Source organism: Eublepharis macularius, chromosome 16, assembly GCF_028583425.1.
Source record: "Eublepharis macularius isolate TG4126 chromosome 16, MPM_Emac_v1.0, whole genome shotgun sequence".
NCBI classification, from domain to species: Eukaryota; Metazoa; Chordata; class Lepidosauria; order Squamata; family Eublepharidae; genus Eublepharis; species Eublepharis macularius.
The window spans coordinates 23,171,739-23,183,941 of NC_072805.1; the positions used below are offsets into that span (position 1 = coordinate 23,171,739).

A 12,203-nucleotide genomic window follows, 5' to 3' on the forward strand; every position below is an offset into this window, starting at 1 on the left:
AGGGGAGATCAGGGATGGAGCTCAACAACAACAATAACAGCAATAACAACAGTGTGCTGATATACCGCCCTTCTGAGAAGCTTTGTGCGTGTGTGTGTGTGGGGGGAACACAACCAAATGGAGAAGGCTCCGGCTGCACGTGGGACCTCAAGTGAAGATGGGAAGCTAAGCAAAAAAGAACCTCCCTCCTTGATTCTGGCCCCTCATCTTGAGAATTTACTCCATTCCAGAAAAACCAACCAACCATGCAGACACGACCCCAGGCAGGTGGGTAGCACTAAGCAATGTGGACCCCATGGAGCAATCACATGCACATGAAACCAGAAAATTGTGATAACCTCTTCCAGTTGCTTTCCAGAATGTAAAACTGTGAGATTTACCATATCCTGGAGAACATCGGCAAGTTAAAATATTCCAGGGTGTAATATATCTCAAGATCAAACCACTTGTAAGCCCTAAAGGGGGGGAAAAGGCTGCCATTTGAATACGGCAGGAAAAAGTAACCTCCTCCTAATGTGAGAATTACCCAGATTCCTTGTTCGAGCCCTAGGAAACAGAAATACCCTTGTTAAAGGATTCCAGATCTGCAGGCTTTCGTTCTAATTTTCCACGGAAAATGTTGTTAATGACAAAGAATGTTGAGGGAGCTTCTTCGCTGGCACCAAGGGAACAAACACAGATTAAGATCGGCCTTAACTTTCTCATGATCATCAAGCCCCATTTTTCAGGGTGTTTCCCCTTTGCTTTGAGGTTCACCTGCATACCTCTGGAGTCAGTGCATTGTTATCTGAGGTCTGACTGGACAGGAGGATGTGCGTGAATCCGTCTTCTTTGCGCACTACAATGTCTCTGAACCGACAGTTGCTCTCGTTTTGACGCACGCTGTACCTTAGCCTCTTATCAAAGACGTAATCCTTCTCTCCTTCCAGTTTCCTTTTCACAGTGCTATGAAGATTCAGGCCTCCATTAGCCAGAGAAGAACCTTTCAAATGCAAAGAGCCAAAAGGGACAAATGTCATTATGGCTAACAATCCCCCCAAAAGAGACAAGCATTGGCGTCTTTGAGTCTCTCTACCTGAGACATTTTACATGAGGTTGCTCAAGTGTAGGAAGTGTAGGAAGACACAATGTTAGCCGGGAAGCGTAGTCACCTCTCTACACAGAGCCAGCAGAGATCGCTCCTCAGAGGTTTGTTAAATTTCATCTTTGCCTCCCCTAAGGCTCTGTCAATTTCACCTCCCCTTAGGGAAGGCGAAGATGAAATTGACAAACCCTCTGAGGAGCGATCTCTGCCCACTCTGTGTGGAGAGATGAAATTTAAACTATGCTTCCTGGCTAATATTGTGTCTGCCTACACTTGAGTATCCTTTTATAAGATGTCTCATGTAGAGAAATTTTTTGATCAAGTGCAGATCTAGTCAATGTCTCCAGGGCGTGGAGACTGCACTCACACCACCTTATAGGATGCAGTCATTCAGACTGTGTTAGGGATTGCAACCTCTTTCATTTGTGGAGGGGCCATGGCTCCATGGTAATGTATATGTGCTGTATGCAGGAAGAGTCAACTTTACTCTCTGGTAAGTTCAGGTAGCAGAAAAGGCCAGCAGGTCAGAGTAGATCGTGATTTCCATAGGGGCCATGGCACCCACTAATGGGTATCCTGGCAACCGCCTGCTTCTTACCTAAAGCAAAGAGCTAATCCTGGCTGTCTGCCCCTTCAGTGGGGCATAAAATGCTTCACAAGTCCCCAGGAGGCATGTCTGTGTGTGAAAAAAGCACCCATTGGGAAACAAGTTGCCTCCATTGTAGGAGGATAATTGACTTGGAATCACCTAACATTTTGTGGAATCTCCTAACATTTCATGATTGGACGCAGACCCCATGGCAGCCATTTTGTCATTGCTTCACCACCACCCTCATGGTAGCCATTGGCTGATTCCGCACACGTTGGATAATGCACTTCCAATCCTCTTTAGAGATCATTTGGAACTGAATTTTTCGAGAGTGAAACAAAAAATCCACTTCCAAATGATAGCTAAAGTGCATTGAATGTGCATTATCCAACGTGTGCGGAATCAGCCATAGTGTTCTGGTGCCTACTACTTCTTTTCAAAATTCCAAAACTGCCCACAGATTCAACAAGGCTGGGAACCTCTGGATTTGAAATGTCGAGACGGATGAAACTATGGTCTGACTCAGTGTAAGTCAGCTTTGTACATTCATACATTTTGAAATCAAGTGAAACCCAACTGTACAGAAAGAACCCCTAAACCTACCCTCTAATTGTGACTGGCACTTCACTAGTTACAATATTTATGCTGGGCCTGCTCTGCTATTAACACCTGCTGATTACAAAGGAGGAATTTAGCATGTGCTTTTGAGAATCTCTCTACACAAGACATCTGACTCATGAAGAACTTGTTGGGAGATGCAATGGTCACTGGGAAGGGTAGTTTAAAAAAGACAGAGCCAGCAGGAGGGCAAAGGCTTTGCTATACACTGATATTGTGTGAAGGGGCTATGAAATGACAGAAGGGAAACTTCAGCCCATTATACTCTTTTCAGGTCCAAGTCCAGTTCTAGAAGGCAGCTCCAGCCCATTTCCATTCCTTGCTGCCCTCTGGTTGCAATCCCACAGTTTTAGACTGAATAAGTGAAACTGACAGAGCCTTCAGGGAGGCGAAGATGAAATTAACAAACCCTCTGAGAAGCGATCTCCACTGGCTCTGTCTTTTTAAACTATGCTTCCTGGATAACATTGCTTCTCCCTACACTTGATGAATATGCACCGACGCATCTCATGTAGAGAGACTCTGAGTCTTCTATGAAGTCAAGTGGATTTCAAAGTGCTTCAGTCTGGTTAGATTTTATCTTTTTAATTTTGGGTTTATCAAATCTCTGAGAATGGTTGTTGTGGGCTTGATCATGATATTCAAATGATGTAGGGTGATTGTGCTCTAGATAATTTGTGTAATGAGTATCTTAATCTTCCCTTAGTATAATGGGTATTTCTTTGCCCCCCTTTCCTGTATCTCCTTTGTTGATTAGAAATGAAAACAAATAATTTTGGTTTTATCAGTTTCTTCAAACTGGCAACTCCCATCCTAAAATCTGACATGAATCATAATAAAGTAGCAAGAATCCATTACGAAATCTTTGAGGAAAAGACCTCCTCATGACCTGAGCTTGTTTTCCTTCTTATTAGACTAAACACTCCAAAGATAGAGAGAATGAAAGAAAGCTGCGTGTAGTAACTGGAAGTTCATTGATGATTTTTTACATTGATAGGAGAAAGAAGAAAAAAAATTCTGATTTTTACTTTGGATGGCCTACCAGAATTCCAACCGGAAGCAACAGGAAATCCAGAATGGTGCAATGGTTAGAGTGTCAGACTAGGACCTGGGTTCAAATCCCTGTTCTGCCCTTTATTTTATTTTACTTCATTTATAGCCTGCTTTTCTCACTGAGACTCATGAAAGTTCACTGGATGACCTTGGACCTAGCCTTCAGGCTAACTTACCTCACAGGGTTGTTGTTGAGGGGATAAAGTAGAAGAGGGAAGAATGACGTGCTAAGCTGCCTTTGGTTTCCCATTGGGGAGAAAAGCATGATATAAATAGAAATAAACATTAAATAAATGAATAAGCAAAAGACGTATTTTGTATACCACTTCTATCTTATCTTAGTTAAAATCGGTGGTGGACTACCATGGGATTTAAAAGCAAATTAGTCTCTCTGGGAGTAAACAAAGACCCACAGAAGTCTTTCAATTACCTTAGGGAGTTCTGGATAACATGCTTGTGAGACAAATAGAAGGAAGAATTCAATACTGCTTGTGAGTGGACCCCTAATACAACTGCTTATTAAAGAATCTCCAGAAATCTGTATGACTCCCATTGCCTTTTTGGTGCTTCTGTTTATAAATACATTAAGGAGCTATTTTAAATACTTAATCGTGCCCAGACTGACAGGTTTTATATATTTGTATTTTTATTACCATTTTTCCCAAGCAGTCTTTAATTAATTTTTCTCATGAGTCACATCTGCAACACGTTTAATGCAGTTTGACTAGATGTAGTATGTGAAATAATGATTATGGATGGTCATTATGAATCCTGCACAAAAGCCCTTAAATTAGTCTTCAGTTTACAGGATCCCATTTTGAAACTCTTAATGAATTTCATTATTTCGCCACCCCACAAGTGGAAGAAGAGTAACATGTGATTTATTGGCTCATACAACATCATTTATGCACACTGACGCGCAACCAGTTGAGAACAACGAACTACCTCCACGCTTAAAACCAACTTCGTAATAAAGCAACACTTCGATAATTTCTTCCCCTTCCCCAAGATACTTCGTTTCTTAAAGCCTTTCTTGAAATGCAAGAGAATAGATTTTTGACTGTTAGGGGACATTTTTGACCTTGACATGTGTGCCAGGAGACTCCAAGGCAGAACAGAAGATTATGACGACATGCTCTAGGGTGCACGCACAAATCACACTGTCTTGTTGGGCTTTATTGTTGCCATGTATGATAATACAAGTGCACTCTAGAATTTATTTATTTGACTTGACTTATACCCTTTCCCTTCCTGCGAACTAGAAGGGCAGGGTATAAGTCAAATAAAAAGAGAACCAGGACTCTGCTGGACTGGAAGCTATACAGAGTTGCCTTTTTTAGAAGGAACTGATTCTAACTGAGCATAGATTGGGAATAGGGGGCCACCATCTCCTGCCTATGTTTGCATGCCTGCTGAGAACATCAGGCCTGTAAAGCGAGGTTACTCAAAAATGGAGAGGGTTCCTCCAGGGCTTTGACTCTCGACTTGTTCCTTGCTAAAGCACACCTCCTTGTGTTTACTCTCCCTAGCTCTCCCGCAGTGCATTTCAGTCCTATGCAGAAGAAAAGATTACGAGTCCAGTACCACCTATAAGACTAACAAAATTTGTGGTAGGGTCTGAGCTTTCCTCACAGCTCACTTCTTCAGATAAAGAATTTCAGATAAAGAAGAAGTGAGTTGTGACTCATGAAAGCTCATACCCTACCACAAATTTTAGTCTTATAGGTGCTACTGGACCCTAGCTCTTTTCTACTGCTACATACAGACTAATGTGGCTACCCTTGCTCTAATCCCGTGCAAAGTCATTCCAGTCTAAACTGGAGTCTGGCTCCTGACATTGTGATGTCTTGTGACTTCCTGTAATGGTCTTGAAGCTCAGTAGGTCCCATGATCAGTAGATCTCAGGTCTGGAAAGGTTGAGGAACAGTGGGCTGGACCACAGTAGGATGGATCTGGCCAGAAATATTGGAGAACAGTTGTTAGACTTGACCAAAAAGATCATGGAAGATCTCTCTGCACACAAAAAGAGCTAACCTGGCTTTTCAGCTCAACGTGACAAAAAGGGAGTTTAGAGACCCAGAATAGAATAACCTTGGAGAGGGGCAAGACAAAAAGAAGTAACACAATTTTATGGCCTTTTGTAGGTTAGAAACCATCTAACCCATAGCAATAGATATTATGAGCTGAGGCCTGGGTGCAGGATCATCTCAGAATGATATGAATGTCTAACTTCACAAAAGTGAAGATATAAGTCAAAGATGGGGTGTATTGATGGAGGCCCAAAAGACATTCCTACGTGTGAGAAACTCGTAATCTCTATTTTTAAGCAGACTGTGTTAAGATAAACAGTAGCAAGAATGAACTCAACAGTTTTTAATGTCTTTTAAGAAGACATTTCAAGCATAGATAACCTTGTAAGGCGTTTGAAGTTATAAGATAGTTAGCCAAGAATGCACTCCCTTATCAAGTAGAACAGCTAGCTATTGTTAGGGGTTTTTAAAACCTATAAACGTGGGAGACACCCATACCATTTCCTCCCAGTGATCAAACAGATGCTTTTGGACCTTATCACTTAGAAACCCTTGATATTTTTCCTGGAAACTGTATTTACAGGAAACACACTTTGAAAAATACTGAATTACCTATCTGTGTCATGTATTTTAATCCTGCCCTTTCACCAAGGAACTTAGCGCAGCGCATACAGTTCTCCTTTCTCCACTTTAACCTCTTAACAACCCTGCGGGGCTGATCCATACTATAATGCCAAAAGTATATTGCCCTATAGTCATGACATACCTGTTTACCAGGCCAACTTGTGAAGAGAGGGAGCAGGAAGGAGCTTGTTTGTCCTGCACCCTGCTTGTGACTGACTGTGCCGCTCTTATTGCTCTCCTAGGCATGTTCACCACTTGTGGGCACACACATATCTGTGTACAGCCTGGGCATCTATAAGCACAGTAATATAAAGTTCCATAGATGGCTGTGATTGATGATTCTATAGATGGCTGTGATTGAAGATGTGATTGAAGATTCTGACGGAGCGTCTAGATCCAATATCCCGTTTCAAGAGAATTCTTTGTCAAAGAATCACAGTCAGGTATCCAAGTCTCATTCATGTGCATAGAAGTAACATTTCTTTTTCCAGTGCAACGTTGGACTGGTAAGAGAAATGTTACTTCTATGCACATGAAATATAAAGATCTATGGAACTGTATAGTTGAACTTTCATTCATGGATCCTTAGCTACCACAAGGAAGGAATAGACATGAATTATACAATATTTTGACTTGTTGAGATGCGTAGTATAATGGCGCTTTCTATACAGATGCACTTTATGGATTTCTGTGCAATATGCTATAAATGGATTTTGTATTGGAGGAAACTTTGAAGCACTAGCATTTTATAATACAGATATGAGCTACCTCTGTAGAAACGGTTCATATAGGTACATGCCACTTTAAAAGGTTTTCTCCTTGTGTGTACTGAGTATACATTCTGTAGCTGAATTGATTGCGTATGACCATATAGAAGTACATAATTTGTTGTTACAAGTACAAATAAGACACTGTTTTACATTGTTGTTTATTATTGATGTTATTAATATTACTTAATAAGATTTCGTGGTTTGAAGTTGTTGCTAGTTATCACTGCAATACTCTCTCCTGCTGCTCGTACACAAATATGCTGCGAGTAAGGTCTTATGTGTCTCAGTGTGAGGAGAATCCTTTTTGTTATTACAGAGCTAATAGAATCAGGGCTGCCTGCTCCAGATTGGGAAATTCCTGGAGATTTGGGGGTTGGAGCTTGGAGAAGGTGGCATTTGGGGAGAGGAGAGACCTCAACAGGGTATATAATGCGATAGACTCTACCCTCCAAACAAGCCATTTTCTCCGGGAGAACTGATCTCTGTGACCTGGAGATCAGCTGCAATTCTGGGAGATCTCCAGCTACCACCTGGAGGTTAGCAACCCTGGATGAAGTAAGAGTGGGAGGGAGGCACCATCTTAGAAGCAGCGTTCCTCCTTCTCTGAGATGGAGTTCTTGCTGTGACACATATGCACGCTGTCACCTAAAAGCAAAGAAACGATGCACCTTTCTTCAGCACTATTGCTTGACTCATATGGAAAGCTGAGCAACAAAAGCTTTCATGATTAATCAACTACAATTTTGTTAATGGAATTGATAAGCGAGAGATGCCCCACAAATATGAATCATTAGGCATTTCGGTACACATCAAGAACTCCTAAATAAAGAGCGGAGGTGGAGGAAGAGAACAAGAGGAGCGACCATGGCCCACAGAAATATATCAACTTAGCGCATGGCCTTGTGCCATAGCTCATGTAACTTAGACCTGTCTACTCTGACAGGTGGCAGCAATCCAGGATCCAAAACAGAAGCCTTTTCCTAATCGAATACCTGAGTTTCCTGCCAGGGACTGAATTGGCACTTGCAAGCACTGGAAAGGGAAGGAGCAACGCTCTTCTTCCTTCTGAGCTCCCTGCTCCTATTATCCTTGCTGAGAGTTCCTAGATAGCAGCCCCCTCTTTCTTATGAGGGAACTTTCCCGTTAATTCTTTAACCTCAAGTTCCTGCCAGAAAGTTAGAGAGGTCAGAGCAAAATGGAAAACACCACAGACCCCCTCCACTGGCCAAGAAAGTTTTCACTTCACAACAAAGCATTTTTGAATGTCAGGGGTTTATGGGCTCCACCCTCTGTGGTGCAATTAGAAATTTCCTTGCTTTAACCAGAGGATGTATTTCACAACAGGAAGATCATTAGGGCACCAAGGGGTGTGGTCTTCCTTGTTCTAACCCTATTTCATAATACGAAGATCATGAGGGCACCATAGTAAGCACAGAAATAAGGGCCAAGCTACACGTGACGAATGACACTTGAACAGCAAGTGTATTTCTCCCTGTTCACTTGCCCACCACTTGCTCTCCACTTGGTCCACTTGCCGTTCAAGTCTCATTCGTCATTTGTAGCTTGGCCTTAAAATTCAGAGAGTGGTAGAGTCTACTGGTCCAGTTCTGGCATCTTTCCTAGCATCCTATGAGGTCTAAGGAAGTACAAGTAGCTCATATACAGCAACGTTTGAAGAACTCCAGAACATCAGAAACAAGATAACAGATGAAGGCTGAATTGAGGATACCACACTGGCAACCAAGATACTACTAGGGAGAAGCAGTGGCTGTTGGAAGCACAGATAGTAAGAGAAGACGGTAGAGGGATTAATCCTTAAGGGGACTCTAACACAACACCCGTGGCAATCAGAGCCAAGCTACAAGTGACGCCTTACACAGGTTGGACACTTGTCAGCTTACCTCAAGTTTTGATGGGAAATGTAGGCGTCCTGGTTTTACAGCTTGGCTCTCCATTACAGCTGCAAGACCAGGATGCCTACATTTCCCATCAAAATTTGAGGGAAGCTGACAAGTGTCCAACCTGTGTCAGGCGTCACTTGTAGCTTGGCTCTCAGGCTACCCTCCTTCATTGTTTTTTCTTTGTTTGTTCAAGAAGTGGACCTCGCAGGCAGGTTGGAGGGGTGATAGCAGAGGATCTTCACCACACAGCAGTCTGCTGAGCAAAAGTGAAAGGAGATGCGTAGGAGGAAAGAGATTAAGCTAATGCCAAACCCGCAGGGGATCTTAAGAAAAGCGAAAGCAGAAGAGACTCCACAAGGTGATGTGTGATGGACAATTAGGCAGTGCACAATTGGCTATTTTATGCATTCAGGATAATCTGCCTAATCTGTGCAATGGCACAGCCTGCCTCGATCTCCCAAAATGATCAACAGAAGCAAACAAATGAGATTCATCAGGTTATGCCCTTCAAGAATTGGACAGCTTTATGCATCGGATGGAGGGAAAATGGAGGGAAAATAATCTGATGCTGCTGAAATCGTCTCACAGTACATTTGCTGTTTTCTCTGACCCTTTAACAGCTGTTCAGAATATCTCAAAATTCAACAGGTACAGACTTTCCTGGTTTGGGGCACAAGGGAAGGGGAAAGCTGCATGGGTTAAACTGCCTGTATAATAGTGTTAAACTAGATTTGATGACAGGAGTTTCCATAAACGGATCTCCTTTAAAAATGAAAAACAGGGAGATTCAAATAAAAACTATGACACAGAGGACTACATCCTTTCTCTCTATGCCATTTTTGAGATATCATTCGTCCCTCCCCAATAAGACCTGATGGTTTATACCGCACCCTGAGGAAAAATATATAGGTAACATATGGATACCTATATGTTCCCCCTATTGGTTAAACAGTAAGCCTGGGGTATGTGTGACAGATTGAAAAATGGCATGGAAGAAACAGTTTACTCCCTTCCCACCCATGCAATGGCTGCAATACAAATATCTCTTCCACAGCTACTATTTTGCAGTTTCTAAAACAGCAGAAGACCTACTGGCTGCCTTGAAGCAAGAAGAAAGGTAGGACATAAATATTCTAATGAATACATTTAATAAATAAATTCACAAATTACCCTTTAACATGTCTAGTTTGTTGAGTAAAAGCAGCTATGATGAAAAGCACAAAGATGCTGTTCTGAAAATAAAGTGGCCACTCTACCTTACAACTGGTAACATGAAGCGTTCTCAGTCTTCTACCAAATAATTCTGATAAGCAGGTTGCTAGTTACATACAGTTATGGACCACATACAGTTTTGTTTGACAGCTTGGATGCCAACAAAAAAGCTGATCGGTGGGCAAGGTACCTCATCAAGGGTCACAGGAGAGGCTCTCCTGACTGTCCTATTAACCTAGAAGCTCATCTGGTAGGTACAAGAGAGAAGGCATTTTTGGTGGAAGCCCTACAATTATGGAACCATCTGGAACCATCTCCTCAAGGAAGTGTGCCTGCCCCCTCCCCCTTCAATCTTCAGGAGGCTGCTAAAGATATTTTTACTCAGGGCGGCATTTGAGTAGTTTATTTTTGGGTAGTTCTAAATTGTGATTTTAAATCATGGTCTTTTAATGTATTTTTATATTTGTTGTGTTGTTTACTTTGTAAGCCACCATGAGTGCTGTAAGGTAGAAAGGTGGCTAATAAAATGTTTTAAATATGTAAATAAATGAAGATTACGTCAGAGTGGGATTAGAGACTGATATTTGGCCTGGTTCTGTGAGCAGAGGGTGGAAAGAGAGGCACTTTTAGGATGTGGCCAGCCGATAAATGGAATATTGGTCACTGCGAAGAATATGCCTTGGAGATTTTCAAGGATATGCTCTTGATTTGGGGGAACCGCTGCTGCTTTGGAAAGTTGTCTCGGCGTCTCAGGGCCTGCTTGCTCTCCTACTGCTTGACAAGACTTTGTGGTAACTATACTGGCGAGATCACGTGCATTTTGTGTCATTGCAGTAGTCCTCTGGAATGGACAGCTGAAGGGTCTGTAGGTTACCTTCAGCAGCAGCTTTCTGGAGGTCTTGTATTTTCCTATTTTCCTAGAACCTTTTTTTGTGATTGATGGTTTTATTACTTCAAGAGAACCCTTAATGGCTGTTCAGTCTTTCATTTTTAAAAATGCTTTTCAACATTTTTGGCAAGCAGTCACTTACGTTGTGAGCAGGAGACAGCGGAACAGGCATTTTAAAATAAACATATTGAAATAAAAAGATGTGACAAAATTGCCCCGGGTCTCTCAGAACGCTTTTGTGACAAACTTGATCCTGTAATGGCTGCCCTAGACTTCAAAAACGAGGTGACTCAAAATACTAGCAAAGTCTAGCTACAAAACAGTTCTGTGCTTGCAGTCCTTGCCCTGAATCTTAAACTCTCTGTGGGATACTGAAAAAAACACACAATAATTTGTTCAGCCTCAAAGTATGATCTAGCAAAGGGAATATTTGTGGCAGAAACGTATCCACTGTATTCCCCAAAGCAATAGAAACAAATATGAACTTACTTGGGACTGAAACTAGCATTGTGATTAAAGATTGCCCCTGGAATAGAAAAGTAAAAGAAAGGAACAGTGTGCTACAAAACACGAAACTGGTATTCTTTAGCAGGTAGCACAGAGAGAGAGAGAAAGAGGACAATTGAAGGGATTTTTTTAAAAAGTGTTGTCGAGGAAGTTGACACAATGATCACTCTCGATGACAGTATCATGAAAGGAGCAGACAGCAATGTGATAACAGACCGCCAATGCCATCAGAAGGCGACAGAATATCGCTGTGAGCCAGAGAAACCTCAACAGATGCTCTGTATGTTATCAAGGGTTGGGCCAACATGGGCTGGGCAACAGCGAAGGGAACTTTTTGACATCTGCTGGCTGTTGGCTGAGAGGACTAAATTTGGTGTGTTCAGGGCAGCAGCTCAAATTAAAGGACAATTTCCAGTTTGACTGGATCGGATGGCCACCCCTGGCTGCAGAGGATCATGGGAATGCTGGTTTCATATTTAAATATAACAACATTGGATTTATATACCTCCCTTCAGGACAACACCCACTCAGAGCGGTTTACAAAACATGTTATTATTATCCCTCCAACAATCACCTTGTGAGGTAGGTGGGGCTGAAAGAGCTGTGACTGACCCAAGGTCACTCAGCTGGCTCCAAGTGGAGAAGTGGGGAATCAAACCTGGTTCTCCTGATTAGAGTCCTGGTGCTCTTAACCACTACACCAAACTGGCTCTCAGTTTGCCTCTCCCCAAGAAACCCTAGTAAGAGTAGTTTTGCAAGGGAGACTCTTGATGTTCTTGGCAGAAATTTTAAGAAACACCTTGCTGAAACAGGCCAAAGCCTGGTATAGTAGTTAAACTGTTGGACTAAGCCTGGGGAGTGTGACTGTCTGGTTAGACTGTTGTACTAAGTCCGGGGAGATCCAGGTCGAATTACTCGCTTTGTCA

General features: G+C 42.3%; 1 protein-coding gene across 1 annotated transcript in view; it reads right to left on the bottom strand.

Moving 5' to 3' along the window:
- CDYL2 (chromodomain Y like 2) overlaps nt 1-12,203 on the bottom strand; it is an 87,840-nt gene that overhangs the window by 20,441 nt on the left and 55,196 nt on the right. Inside the window, exon 3 of the mRNA XM_055000553.1 lies at nt 765-982. Coding sequence (XP_054856528.1) covers nt 765-982 — 218 coding nt within the window. The remainder of the gene's footprint in view (nt 1-764; nt 983-12,203) is intronic.